The 15,537-nt window shown below is 39.1% G+C and overlaps 1 protein-coding gene across 1 annotated transcript in view; it reads right to left on the bottom strand.

Moving 5' to 3' along the window:
* The window catches only part of FCHSD2 (FCH and double SH3 domains 2), a 405,576-nt gene that overhangs the window by 19,208 nt on the left and 370,831 nt on the right, over positions 1-15,537 (bottom strand). The window contains exons 14-15 of the mRNA XM_007940966.1: positions 12,344-12,505; positions 4,846-4,980 (exon numbers count right to left, since the gene is read on the bottom strand). Coding sequence (XP_007939157.1) covers positions 4,846-4,980; positions 12,344-12,505 — 297 coding nt within the window. The remainder of the gene's footprint in view (positions 1-4,845; positions 4,981-12,343; positions 12,506-15,537) is intronic.

Below are 15,537 nucleotides of genomic sequence, written 5' to 3'. Positions count from 1 at the left end.
AGTAAACTGTGGTCAATGTCATGAGACAAAGTGTATGTGAACTGCTATATGGAAAGTGAATCTGCTCTGTAAATCTTCACCCAAATCACACACACACACACACACACACACACACAAAAGACTCAAAGGCAGCCAGAGTGGCTAAAGTGCAGTGAATGAATGTGGTGGGGCATGGTCTGAGATAAAGCTGGGGAGACTGGCAAAGGCAGGATTGTTTTGGATTATTACAGACACTAGTGAAGAGACTGGCTTATTCTCATACAGGGATGGAAAGCTTATAAAGGGTTTTAGGCAGGGGAATAAAATAATCTCCTCTATGTGTTAAAAACAATTCTGACTACAGAGTGGAGAATGAACTGTTGAGAGGTAAGAATGAAGTAGGGAGACCAATTATGAGGCTTTTTTGTTTGTTTTCACAGTAGCCTGAGTAGTGGCCTGGATGGTAGTGGTAGAGGTGGTGAAATTAGAAGTGAATGTATTCAGGATATGTTTTGGAGGTAGATTCAATAGGACTGGCTGATGGGATGGATGAGGGGGATGGGGGAGAGATACACTGAGGAACTAAAACTCAGTTTACTTTGTGCTGAGTAAATACTTAACAGGAAAGCAGGGCAGGGGTGAGAGAGATTAAGAACTAATACAAGAGAGAGAACTTCAGCAAGATGGCGGAATAGGCAGACAAGCTACACAGACCCTCTTCAACATAGGAAAGAGAAACCAACTGACAGAGATACAGAAGATAATCCTGGAGTACTGAGCTTTGAAAGGAAGCATAGAGAAGTGGATTAGGCACCAACTAATTGAAAAACCTGAAGGAAAACAGTGAGTACGGAGATGGTTGGAGCAGTGGACTGTTAGCTACTCTGACAGGACCAACAGCCTGAATATTTCCAAGTGGTGTTGGGACCTGAGAATTGACCTAAATATCAGCCCTGGTCATCAAGGGCTGCAGGGATGACTACACTGGTGGCCCAAGACTAGAAAAGGAAACAGCAAGAAAGAAGACAACCTGAGCTGTGGACTTTCAGCTGTCCAGAGGATGCAGCCATTTTGATTGTTTACCAGCAGCCATTTTGGATATTTAAAGTGACCGAGGGTGCAGCCATTTTGAATGTTTACAAGCAGCAGCCATTTTAGATATTTAAAGTGACCGAGGGCATGGCCATTTTGAATGTTTACAAACGGTGGCCATTTTGGATATTTAAAGGACCAAGGGCGCAGCCATTTGGAATGTTTACAGGCAGTGGTCATTTTGGGTTTTAAATGGGCAGCATTCTCATTTGGATTCTAGGGACCTAAGAATGCTAAGGATTCAGGGACATATGGGAGGCTGACAATGGGAAAGGAGACAGGTGGTGAGTGTGTAAGTGCTGCAGACAGCAAACAGAGGAGCACAGAACAGTACTCTGCTTATGTAGATAATATCCAAACAAAACGAAGAAAATGAAAATTGTGGGCAAGTCACTCCAACATACAACCACCAATTAAATATAAACACAAAAACGTCATAATGCTTCAGAGACAACAGAGCATCACGGTCCACACAAAGAAGCAAGATAAAGCAGGAGAAACAAGGGGAGAATACAGACTCAAAACACAGCCTTGAGGAAGATGCAGCACTGGAACACCCTGATAAAGAATTCAAAAGAATTATATTCAGGTACCTTCAACAAATTGAGAGACAAGGAAAACACTGATAAAATTGAGAAAAACACAGAGAAAACCCTACAACAACTTCAAAAGACAATATAAGAACAAAATGACAAAATAAATGAAAAATTAGAAATGATACAAAATCTATATAGAAATCCAGAAGATTAATACTAAATTTTCAGAAATAGTAAGACATTGAATGGGCAAAAGAGTAGAAATGAATCAATGGAAGACAGAATTAGTGATACTGAAGGCAAATACCTCAGTACTTCTTTGGAAAGGGATCAATCAGAAAAAAGATCAAAACAAAATGAAGAAAGCCTAAGGTTTATGTGGTATTCCATCAAAAGGAATAACCTACATGTAATCGGAACTCCAGAACAGGAAAAGACAAATAAAGCCACAGAAAAAATTGTCAAAGATTTGTTCAAAGAGAATTTTCCTGGTATGATGAAAGATGAGAATATAACCATTCAAGAAGTCCAATGAACCCCAAACAGGATAGACCCCCAAAACAAAATCACCCAAGACATATCCTCATCAAACTCATTAAAACCAAAGACAAAGAAAGAATCCTGAAAGCAGCACAGGAAAAAGAAAAAGTTACCTACAAGGGGCAACCAATAAGACTAAAAGCTCGGATTTCTCAGCAGAAACCATGGAGGCAAGAAGACAATGGGATGGTGTGGTAGTTAAGTTTGTGTGTCAACTTGGCTAAGCCTAGTTGAGTGGCTGGGCAGCTGGATGTAGTTATTCCCCATGGTAAGATTGGTAATTAACTCCATGACAGAATGTATTGGAGCAGCTGAGTAGCTGCCTTTGGGTATGTGGTCTGCTTCCCATATATAAGAAACAGCTTTGGGAATGGTCTCCAGCATATGGCACACTTGAACTCTGCATGTAGCTGTGTCATTGAGCAGCCTGTCATGCTCTGCTGACCTTGGGACTTTCAGTGGACTGAAATTAATGGCCTGCTGTGTGGTTTGGTTACATCTGGACTGTGCCTTGTTACTTGTCAATCCTGGGTTTGTCAGTCTCAGCAGCCAGCAGCTGTCTGAGTGAAGAAAAGCCTCTAGCACCAGTGGGCCAGAAGCAGGAGGCATAGCTGAACCCCAAGGCTGAGGGGCTTTCATCCAGCCCCTAGAGCCTGGCACTTTGAATTTGGACTTCTAGCCTCCCGAACTGTAAGAGAATAAACTCCTGTTTGTTCAGCCTTCCTATTTGTGGTATATTTTTGTCAGAGCAGCACTAGGTAACCAGAACAGATGGTTTATATAAAACCCAGAAAGAGAAAAATCTCCAACCAAGAATTATATACCCAGCAAAACTGTCCCTCAAATATGAGGGTGAAATTGGGACATTTTCAGATAAGCAGAAATTAAGGGAATTTGTTAAAACCAGACCAACCTTGCAAGAGATGCTAAAGGGAGCCCTTTGGACAGAGAACCAACAACAGAAAACAACAACTGATTATTAACACATATGATGACATAACCCAGAAACCAGCCCAGTTATAGAAGTATCCAATGTAAATAAGCCTACAAGATTGTAAACAGGGAACCAGAGACACATCAATGGACAAATGAGGACAACTACAAACCAAAAGGAAGGAAAAAACTGTGTAGTTACAGAACTTCTAAATTGTAAGGAAGTCAAGACAACCATAAGATAGAATGGACTGTTCTAAACTTGGAAAGAAATGACAGCAACAAATTCATACTTGCTGATAATTACATATCTGACAAGGGGCCTAGCTCTAAAATGCATGGAAAACTCCAACACCTCAACAACAAAAAGAATAACAATCCAATTTAAAAATGGGCAGAAGACATGTATAGACACTTCACCAAAGAGAATATTCACGCGGCCAGCAAATACATGAAGAGATCCTCACGATCATCAGCCATCGGAGTGATGCAAATCAAAACAACAATGAGATACCATTTCAACCCAGCACTAATGGCAAAGTTCAACAAAACAGAAAATAACAAATGCTGGTGAGGATGTGGAGAGATTGGGACTCTCATACACTGCTGGTGGGATTGTAAAATGATAAAACCACTGTGGAAAACAGTATGGTAATTCCTTAAAAAGCTGGAATTAGAAATACCATTTGACCCAGCAATCCCATTACTAGGTATGTATCCTAAAGAAGTCAGAGCCAGGACAAGAACAGATATATGCACACCCATGTTCATCTCAGCACTATTCACAAGAGCAAAAAGGTGGAAACAACCTAGGTGCCCATCAAAAGAAGAACGGATAATCAAACTATGGTACATACACATGATCAAATACTATGCAACACTAAAGAATGATGTAGAATCTGCAAAACATGAATGAACTTGGACATTATGGTGAGTGATACAAGTCAATCACAGGAGGACAAACACAGTATTAATTCATTATTGTAAAAAGTCAAGGAAAGGTTTATATTTGGAAGGAAACTTTCTTTGTTAGCTACCAGGGGTGGGAGGAGAGAGGAGGGAAAACTGCAAAAAATGGGGAAAAAAAAAAGCATTGACCCATGTCACTTTAGTGTTGTGTATTTCACTGTACATAAATTATGTTTCAATAAAATGCATTGGGAAAAAAAAGAACTATTACAAGAAATCATGTTTGAAAATTCTGGCATCTTTTTATCTAGGTCCCTGCTTGATGTGGATAACAAAGATTGTTATATTATAATAAGAAAAGGCAAAAGTTTTAAAACTACTTTGTAAAAACAATTCTCCTTTGATAATCAATTTTGAGGGTTATCCAATAATAGAAGGTCTTATGCCAAAGTAAGGAATTAATAAGAGTTCTATTTACTGAAAATTTACTGCATGCCGGTCACTGTGCTAAGTGCTTTGCTATGAGTGTTATCTCAGTTAATCCTCAAGTTAGTCCTATAATATTATCCCCATAATAAAGGTAAGGAAATGGAGGCTCACAGAGACTAAGAGACCAGTGTAAGGTCACAAAACCTTAAAATGACAAACAGGATTTTAACTCAGGCAGCCTGACATCAGAGGCTAAACTTTTCACCATTATGTTATGTTGTCTCTACTATTAACTGAACATCACTTTTATGCTAAGCATAGTATGAAAAGCTGGTAGATACAGTTGTCTGTATCCTCAAAGTTGTCACAATTTAATATCAGCAGTAGATATTAAATATCAGTAGCAGTAAGTTAGAGAAATACAAACCTTGTAGGAATAAACAACTTTGCACGTGAGTGGATAATTTCTTAAGGTGCCAGAAGGGCTGGAACTGCTGTCATCAAAAGCATCCATGTTGTCTTCAAACTCTTCTCCTTCTTCTCTTTCAGCATCTGCATTAAGCTAGGAAAAATTAGAAGCCATTGGCTAGCTTGCTTACTTCAAGAAAATGGTTGAAAGCAGGAAAAAGACTCAAAATTTGTTGTCTCAAAATGTTAATTTACTTATTCAACTCCACATTGAAATGACTGTTCTCAATTGCATTTTCCATGTTATGAAAGAACAGAAGTTTTTTTCCTCTTAAAACCAAGGCTAAAAATGCTTTATTACACACACACAAACACATATGCAGAAATAAAAGCACCAGTATGTGAGAGAATACATTCTAAGATATCTACTGCAATACTGCTCATAGTGGCAAAGACCTAAGTCATATGACCACCAATAGGGGAATGGCTGAGTAAACCATGGCATATACATATTATAGATGAATAACACCCATGAAAAATGAGCTAGATCTGCATGTATTTACCTGCAGCACCTTCCATGATGTATTAAGTACAAATCATGTTCATATGAGCCCAGAAACTTAACAGGGGAGGCAGAGTGAGAAGAGTACCAACTAGAGAATAGAAGGTGGTTTGAACTATTAAAATAAGCATATTTTACTTTTTAAATTTAAATCCAATAAAGAAAAAATGAAACATCCTCAAAAATCTTTTGTTTCTTTCTACATATAAACACTTATCTCTTTTGTTCCCATGTTCAAACATACCAAAGCAGCAATGTTCACACATTAAGTCTGTGAAGAATGAAAGTCAGGATTGGACTACATAGTAAAATCATTAATTGGTTAATTAAAGTGTCAAAAAAAACCCAAACAAACCCCAAACCAGATTGTAATTGGTGCCATGAAGCAAAATGGGTATGAACTATTGAGAGCAAAATGAATCTGCTTTGTAAATCTGCACCCAAATCACAGTAAAAAGTGATGATTAAAAAAAAACAAAAACCCAAGACCTTAAACCAAACCTGTTACCGTCAAGTCAATTCTGACTCACAGTAACCCCATAGGACACAGTAGAACTGCCTCATAAGATTTCCATGGTTGTCGGAAGGAAGGTTGGGCATTCCTACTTCCGTAGTGATACTGCCTCGGAAACCCAAGGAGGGGTCGCTATGAGTCGGGGCCGACTCGACGGCACATAACAACAACAACAACAATCTTTACGGAAGAAGATTGCCCTATCTTTTTCCCAGAGCGGCTGGTGAGTTCAAACTGCCAGTGTTTCTTTTGGTTAACAGCTGATTGTTTAACCACTGCACTACCAGAGCTTCTTCATTAAAACTATCAAAAGCCTATTATGTGCTGAATACTGTGCATATACTGAGGAAAAGGACACTGCCAGCTTTCCTGGTGCTCACAGTCTAGAGTGGAGAACAAGCACAACCACGTTAAGTGCCCGGGACCCTGTGAACACAAAAGAGGCGAATCGGTGCGTATGCGTGTGGGATGGCTGCCGGGGAAGATTTCTGGGATGTAAGTCTAAAAGTAGACGCTACCTACGTTTCCAGTTCCATTTTTTAATGAATTAATTTCTCTTGAGTAATTATCATTGCTTAAAAACTGGTGCTCTTAATTGCTGTTTAATAAAATTCTATAGAATTTTTTTGGGGGGTAATCCAAAAGAATAAACTCTACATTTCCCCTGCCACATTTATTCCTTCTATTTCAAATGCCCTTGATATAGTCTCATCTATAAAAATGTTATTGAAAATTCATAGCTGAATGAAGTAACCATGTGCCTCATTTAAACTAACGGTTCACCCGGGGTCAGTGGCAAAACAGATTCAAATTTTGACCTCTCTAATCTTATGATTTTTTTTTTACTGTTTTCCGACAAGACCTAATAGGACATTGTATCACATAAAAGAATAAGGATCATATGCTAGAAACTGCCATAAAACTAAATTTATTTTTATGTAGTTAATAGATATTACTTTCATATTCTATAAAAGGTTATGGATATTTAAAAAAACCAAACTGTGGGCATTATAAAGAAAACAAAACAAAACAAAATAAAATACACACACATTTTTAAAAACTAAAGCCAATGTGGGTAGGACAACTTTCCCAAAATAAGTAAGAATGTTAATAAACACGTACTGTGCTTTGGCACTGGGAATCAGTCCAAAACATTTTATCTTGGCAACACTGGTTGATACTAAACAGTCCTTTGCCCCCTTATTTTGAGTTAATTTTTGATTCTCATGGAAGGGAATGACAGGCTGCAGTGACAGTGACAGGGGTCACCACTGTATACTTTTGTATTACTCCAGGAGCTTTCCAAAGCATGTCATTTCAGAATAATTTCTTCCTTTTCCCTCTCCCACCCTACGGAGCTTAATTGTTACCACGTTTTCTTGACCCAGCATTTCTAAAATCACATTCTTCCTCTGTCTCTTATCTTAACTAATACTCTTTCATCCTTTTTCCTTTTTGTCACTTGACAGAATTTCAATCAAAACTATTCTATTTAGCTGTACTGATATTTTCCTTTCTTAGATGCTGTAAAATGTGTACTCTTATTGCAAGAGCACATGAAGAGATTTTTTTTTTTTGAGTTCGGTTTAGTAGCTGTCTTGTATTTAAAAATAACCTCTGAGAAGAGAAAGACATAGAGAGGTACGTGGGAGGTACAGACAACAAAGATGAACCCTTTTGTATATATAGTATGGTACTGTCAGTGAAGGCAAACATGGGTATATTGGTAGATAGATGGGTGGACAGGCTGAACTAGTAGGTATCTCTGAAGCAGGGAGTGTACTCAAGAACATGTGTACAGGGTTGGCAGACAATGGTCCTATAAAGTTATGTGTATGATCTGAATTCCCACATGTACAGTAGAGCTGACAAGGGGCAAAGTTGTATAGTCACTGCTTGGTCACAGCCAGCTACCAAGAGGGACTGAGTAGTTGAACCTGTGGGCTCGGGACCATAGTCGCAGGGGACATCAAGCTCAATTGACATAACATAGCAAAACATTGTTCCACCTCCTGCTTTGGCAAGTAGCAACTGGGATCTTAAAAGCTAGCAAGTTGCCATCTAGATGCAATGATGGGTCTCTCCTCGTCCAGAGCAAAGAAGAATGAAGAAAACCAAAAAATCATGGAAACAATTAGTCCTAGCGACTGGTACACCATCCTATCTTCAGCCTATACAACTACAAGACCAGAAGACCTAGATGGTGCCCGGCTACCACTGTCATCCACTTGGAAGGGGATCTATGAAGGAGATCCTGGATAGAGAGGGAGAACAATGTGGAACAAAACTCAAAATCATTTGGAGAAAAAAAAGGGCTGGGGACCAGGTTTGCTGGTCCGATAGAGCCTGGTGGAACCACTGAGACTATGGCCCCTAGCTGCCCTTCAGGTCTGGAATTGAAACCACGCCTGTGGCTTCCAGCCAACAATAGACAGGTATATGAGTTGAACATTTCCCTGAGGTAGATACACTCCTTGGAAAGAACAATCACGGGAAAAAAAAGGGCTGTTTATGCACCGGGAGACAGCTCAGGGGGCAGGAGTGCATGGAGGGATGGACACAAAGGGAAGAGGTAACAAAGGGAGGAAGTGAGAGGGGAGCTGTTGCATTGTGGTAAATTGTGGGCAATGTCATAAGACAAAGTGTATGTAAACTGCTGTATGGAAAGTGAATCTGCTCTGTAAATCTTCACCCAAATCACAATTAAAAACAAAACAAAACAAATCAAAAAACCTCTGAAGGGCTCCCTCAATTTGTACTGTCATAAAGTAGAAAGCACTGGATTCTGGGGCCTGACAGACTTGGGTTTCACTGTTGACTCTGCCACTTATTTGTTGTGTGACATTGGGAAAACTATGTAAATTCTCAACCCCAATTACTTCATCTCTAGAAAGAAGATGGAGTCGAAGTGTGATATAAATGATTAACATGCTTAGCTGCTGACAAAAAGGTTGGAAGTTCGAGTCTACACAGAGGTGCCTCAGAGGAACAGTCTCATCATCGACAACTGAAAAAAATCAGCCATGAAAACCATATGGAGTGCAGTTCTACTCTGACATACATGAGGTCACCATGAGGTGGGCTCCACTCAACAGCAACTGGAATAGGAGAATAGTTAAGTGAATTATGGGATATCTTCCTGATGGAATACTATGCAGACATTAAAAGGATGATTATAAGACCATACAGCAAATATGGGATGTTAGATGAAAAAAATTGCAAAATTAATTTTTAACAGATATTTTAAAAAAGTACAGTACAAAAAATGAAGGAAATATATAAAACTGCTAACAGTGGTGTTATAAGGATAGAGCCGTTGGCAATTTTTCCTTCTGTTGTACTAATTTCTTTTTGTGATTTAGGTATACATTTTGTCCTCCTCCAAAATGAATACAATGTCAAAAATTAGGTTGTAAAGTGGGTATAGGTTTCTTTTCATTTTTTTTTGAGTAAGAAAGGCATGAAGATAAAAGAGGGGAGGGATGAGGGACAGGCTGAGGAGGTCACTGGCAGTAATCCAATTAGAAAGCTAGCGTAGGCTCCAGTTACCTAGCAATTAAATAAATCTATCAGTAGACTGATCCCCCCTTTTAATTTTTTTTAAATGTTGTTATATTCTGGGGATTCTTTTTTCTTTTTTTCCTTCCCAATCCTCTGTTCTGTACCACAGCATGATATAGCAGGCAAAGAATTAATACCTAGGTAAGTATAATTCCTTCCTTATTTTATAAGGTAGATAGACCACTATTTTAAAAACATTTATCTTCCATAAAGCAGTGTAAACACTTTCCAGTTATACTGTTAATGTCAAACAGTAGTATTAACCATGTTTTCCAGATGGAAGGGAATTCTGAACTTGGTGACTAATGCTTTTGTTGGCATCTATAATGGAAGGAATAATTTGGTCCCCAGAATGTGTATTTTGGCTTCATGCACCTCAGCCAGTTAGCTGTCAATGTGAAGAGATACAGCTCCCTCTAAATTATTTCAATGCTGTCATTTAAAAGCAAGTTAAATAAATACTGGGGCCTCATCAAACTGTTTTGTGCCTACCTTTCTTCATTCATATTGTTAGTAATGCTTCTTCAAAATATAATCTCTCAGCTGAAAGAGGGCAGACACAAGTTCCCTAAGACTGACTAGAGAGGGAAGGAAGAGTGAGATGGTATTGCAAAATGCTTCCTTCACAGAGAAAATGTCTCTAGAGGAGCTGACATCTTTTGACAACACTCAGAAATACTTAATTTATTCAACACTTACTATGTGCTAGGCACTAAATGCTAAGTGTGTCTCTTTTTCCCATTCCTTCACTCTCAGAAGCTCTCCTTTATTTCCTGTTAAAATACTTCAAGGACTATCTCAAACGACATTTCCCTCTTAGGAGGCTAAACTTCTTCCCTATTCTTCTAGCTGGTATTGAGCTTTCCTAGTAGCATTTCACAGAATCATGAGATAGTTGGGGTTGGAAGGTGATCTTAGTTATTTAAACCATCTTTCTGAAACCCAGAGAAAGAGAAAGAGAAATGACTTTTCCAAGGCTTCACCACTAAAGTGTTAGGAGTAAGTGATTTTGAGTTTGCTACATAGTAGCCTAGTCATACTGTCATGTATCATAAGATCTATAAAGAGCTGTCTGCTCTACTAGATTGTAAGCTCTTTGAGGGTAGGACCAAGTCTTGTTCACGTCTGATTTGCCCTGGAAGTAGGTACAGTCAGGTGGTTTTGAGTTAGTTAGAAAAGGTGCTAGTCCAAGGAGAATCATTGGTTTGACTGGTTGGCAACAGTGCTGATGTAGAAGACAAAAGCCAGTTTGTACCTGGAATGTGCTGTCATTGTAAACTCTGTATAACAGAATAACCTGAAGCAGATGGGAATTGTGACTTTTACAAGATGCAATAGGAAGCAATATCCCTTGATATGGAGCATCCTTTTCTATTAGAAACAGGGAAAGCTCTTCTAGCCTGCTTATTTTCTTCAGCTGTATTACCATTAATAGTGAAATAAAAATAAACCTCCAATAGATTGTTTTTCTTGAAATGCACACCCACACACAATCCTTTTTAAAGTGCAAATATACCCTCCTTAGAAAATCAAAATGCTATGTGAGAAATCTTCCAAGAACGTTTTAAATGTTGGCTAATGTCTCTAGCAAAGATGCCTTGGAAATGCACTATAGATATAATGGGAAGTTGGAAGATAAAGAGTTTTAGCTTTCAGTTTTCCAGTATTCCATCCATCCATTCATTTCTCCTTTCAATAAATATAGAGTACCTACTGTGTGAAAGGCACTTTGCAGAACAGTGGTGAATAGGGAGACACGGAAATTATATTATAGACAGGAAGACACACAATAAACAAATGAAAACAAATGAAAAGGACAAGCACAGATGGTAATAAATGCCATAAAGGAGACATACAAGATGGTAGAGAGTAATGGGTCGGGAGGTGGCAGCAAAGAATTACTTTAGTACGACCAGCTATGTATCACATATCTGCCTGTACAATATCAGACATATCATTGAATTTTTTGGTACTCAGATTTCTAAAGTACAAAACTAAAGGATGAACTGGGTAATATCAGAATGGAAAAAGCCCTGGGCTTGAAGAAAATCTTAAGCATGAGTCTTGCCTGGCCTTGTCACATCTGCACTGTCTTCCTGATGAAAGACATTTATCTTCCATAAATAGGATATAGAACAAGATTTTTATGTACTATGTTGTGCCAATTGAGCGTGATGTCCCCCGAGACTATTCACTAGGCATCTGAGGAGAGTATGAAAGTCCTTGTGAGCTGACTTTCCTCTAGAAAGCTTTCCTTTCACTTCTTTACGATTATTGACCACACTCCAATTCTCATTTTCACTAGGGAGGGCCTCTGAGAACTTCAGAAACACTGGATAAATGTTCTATTCTGCTGCCTCCAGACAAGAAGCATAGTTACCACATGAACAGGATAATGAGCTTGGCAAATCAGCATTGATAACTCAGCTAGTGATAATAGATTCTGAAGGTTCAAAAAAACAGAAACAAAACACAAAACCCCATGATTTCCTCCGATCTCCTTTTCCCCCCAAGCTTAAAGAAAATCAATTTATGATACGTTGAAGGAAAATTAAAATAAAAACAAAACAAAAAACACAACCTCTAACAAAACTATTATTTTTTCTTTTAAATCTTGGCTATTGGGAGCTCTGGTAGCATAGTGGCTAAGGCACTTGACTGCTAACCAGAAGGCTGGCGGTTCAAACCCACCAGCCACTCCTCGGAAGGAAGGTTGGGCAATCCTACTTCCGTAGTGATACTGCCTTGGAAACCCAAGGAGGGGTCGCTATGAGTCAGGGCTGACTCGACGGCACATAACAACAACAACAACATATAGTCCAAGAATATCATTCTATAATGAAAGTGAGCCCACTGTAGTATCCAAGAAGAGAACCGTACCGAGTGTAAAGTGCCATTATTGGTCACTGCAGGAAGGCGGGTCCATCGCTCATTTTCCAGTTCCTCCATCACTTGGTTCATTGCACTCTTTAGCCATGTGTCCACAGAAACACCAATCTGCTTTAGCAGGTCCAGTCGGGCTTCAGCTTTTAACTTAATTATCTAAGAAAACCAAGATAGCGGTCAGATTTCAAGCTATTTTTTTCTCAGATTGTTTTAGCCATTCCCGATCTATTAATCAGAATAATCTTGATATTCGTAAGCAAATCCTCCTTGGTACAGATACTAATTTTTCAGAGAGACAGAAAAAGAGAAAGGGAGCAAAAGAAGAAGAGAGAGAGGGACAAGGAAGGGGAGAAAGAAAGAGTGATATAAGTGCACACACAGAGGAATGGGAATCAGGGCCTTCTGACGAAGGTAAATGACGCACTTTGCATTGACAAGATCACAGTATTGACGTATTGATGGTGCATCAAAGAGAAGTTTTCAATAGAAAGAGATAATGTGCCATAAAGTCTGTTTTCTTCACCTGTTAATAAGAATATGCATCAGAGCATCCTGAAATTTAGCATTTTTAAGAGCCTGTCTGGGCTTTTTCTTCTCCTCTCTAATCCATCTTTCACACTCTGTAAATGACCTTATCATGTTACTCGCCTGCTTAAAAACTTCCATAGCTCCTGACTACCAACTGAATAGAGTTAAATAATTCTTAAACTTGAATAACAATTTAGGCTGAATTATCCTTCTGCCTTTTCCCACAAACCTCATGCTTCCACCACTGTCCTATTCACTATTCCTCCAATAATATATCATGTCCTCTCATGCCTTTGTTTATCCCAGACCTTCTGTGTACCATGCTTTTTTATTTCTTTTTTAAAAAAATGCCTGGTGAACAGTCTCGGGGGACATCACGTTCAATTGGCACAACATAGTACATAAAAATCTTGTTCTATATCTTATTTTGGTGAGTAGTGACTAAAGTCTCAAATGATTTTGAGCAGCCATCTAAGAGCAACTACTGGTCTCCTTTCATCTAGAATGAAGAAAATCAAAATCATCTGGAAACAATTAGTCCAAAGATATGATAGGCCACAAGGACCTAAGCCTTCACAACCCCGAGACCAGAACTAGATGGTGCCTGGCTACCAATGCCAATCACTTGGAAATGGATCAAGTTTAGAGATACCAGATAGAGTGGGAGGAGAAATGTGGAACAAAATTCAAGAACACAAAAATGACCAGAATTACTGGTCAGACAGAGATTGGTGGAACCTCTGAGACTATGGCCCCAGGTTATCCTTTGGGCCTGGAAATGGACTCATTTCCGTGGATTGGCTCTCAACCCAACAGAAGAAAGACCTACATGCACAACACCTACCACAGGGAAATGTACCCACCTACCCTAGGGAGATGCACCCCTTAGATCAATCAACCGTGAGATATCAGAGGGGTGGCATTTACAAAGAGGGAAAAATGGACATACAGAAACGCACAGGTAAGAAGGGCACAGGGAGGAGAGTTTTTTTATGGTTGGGGATTGTTAATTGGGGCTGTGAAATCAAATGTGCATGAACTGTTGAATATAAAACAAATGTGCTTTGTAAATATGCACACAAAGCACAATTAAAAAAAAAAGAAGAAAAAAAATGCCTGCTGAACTTTTATGTTCCAAATATTACCCTTTCTATTAAGACTTTCCTAATTATCTTTCCACCTTGAGTAGATAATCACTCCCTCCTCTCTGCTCCCCAAGCACTCTATATTTGTTGTTGAGTGCCTAGTCAGCTCTGACTCATGGCAACCCCACATACAACAGAACAAAATGTTGCCTAGTCTTTTACCATCTTCACAATCAATGTTATGCTAAGTCCACTGTTCTGGTCACTGTGTATTTTGAGTGCCTTCCAATCCAGAGGGCTCACCTTCTAGCACCATACTAAACAATATTTGGTTGTGATCCATAGGGTTTCCATCGACCAAGTTTTAGAAGTTGATGTCCAGGCCTTTCTTCCTAGACTGTCTTAGTCTGGAAGGTCCACTGAAACCTGTCTATCACAGGTGACCTTGCTGGTATTTGAAATAGCAGTAGCACAACTTTCAGCATCATGGCAACTTGCAAGCCACACTATATAACAAATGGACAGATGAGTGGGGACGGAGGCACTCTACACAGAGCTATATTATAATGTGATAGGCACTCAAGTACACTTAACTGTTTATCTTTTTGATACAATAAGGGCTCTTTTAGGATTGGAGCACTGACATTCATTGCTATTCTCCAAGTATGCAGTATGTTCAGTTAATCTTTTTTCCAATGAGGATCCTATAAAAAGACACTTTTGAGTTACCAATTCAGAAAAATTTTTACGTTGAACAGCCTCTACCATTTCAGCTGAAATAAACTGTTAAAAATTGCCATTCAATTGCACTGAGTTACAAACTTAACCTTATTGCCTTACCCTCCCCTGTGACTAACTTAGTTGGTTAAGAGTAATGTCTATTTTGCTTTTTAAATTAAATTATGATATGTTGTTGTTATGTGCTGTCAAGTAGGCCTGAACTCATAGCGACCCCTCCTTGGGTTTCCAAGGCAGTTTCACTACTGAAGTAGATTGCCCAACCTTCCTTCCAAGGAGTGGTTGGTGGGTTTGAACCGCCAGCCTTCTGGTTAGCAGTCAAGTGCCTTAGGCACTGTGATGCCAGAGCTCCTAAATTATGATGTAGCAGTCTAATATTAAAAGTAAAAAGAATGAAAAGCAATTACTCAAACAATATTTTAAAGCAGTCCTTTTTTTTTATTACTATTTTTTAATTTATTTTTATTGTGATTTGGGTGAAAATATACAGAGCAAGTTCACTTTCCATACAGCAGTTCACATACACTTTGTCTCATGACACTGACCACAATTTACCCCAATGCAAAAGCTCCCTGCCCATTTCCTACTGAGTTACCTCCTCCCTGTGTCCATCCCTCCATGCACTCCTGCCCCAAGCTGTCTCCCTGTGCATAAACAGCCCTTCTTTCTCCCATAATTGCTCTCTCCAAGGAGTGTATTTACCTCAGGTAAATGTTCAACTCATATGCCTGTCTTTTGCTTGGCTGGAAGCCACAGGTGTGGGTTCAATTCCAGATCTAAAGGGCAGCTAGGGGCCACAGTCTCAGTGGTTCCATCAGGCTCTATCAGACCAGCAAA

The sequence above is a fragment of the Orycteropus afer genome, unplaced genomic scaffold, assembly GCF_000298275.1.
Source record: "Orycteropus afer afer isolate SDZICR_OR568_19922 unplaced genomic scaffold, OryAfe1.0 scaffold00074, whole genome shotgun sequence".
Classification (NCBI taxonomy): domain Eukaryota; kingdom Metazoa; phylum Chordata; class Mammalia; order Tubulidentata; family Orycteropodidae; genus Orycteropus; species Orycteropus afer.
Note: the sequence above shows the minus strand (reverse complement) of the source record. Positions and strands in the feature narration are given on the sequence as shown.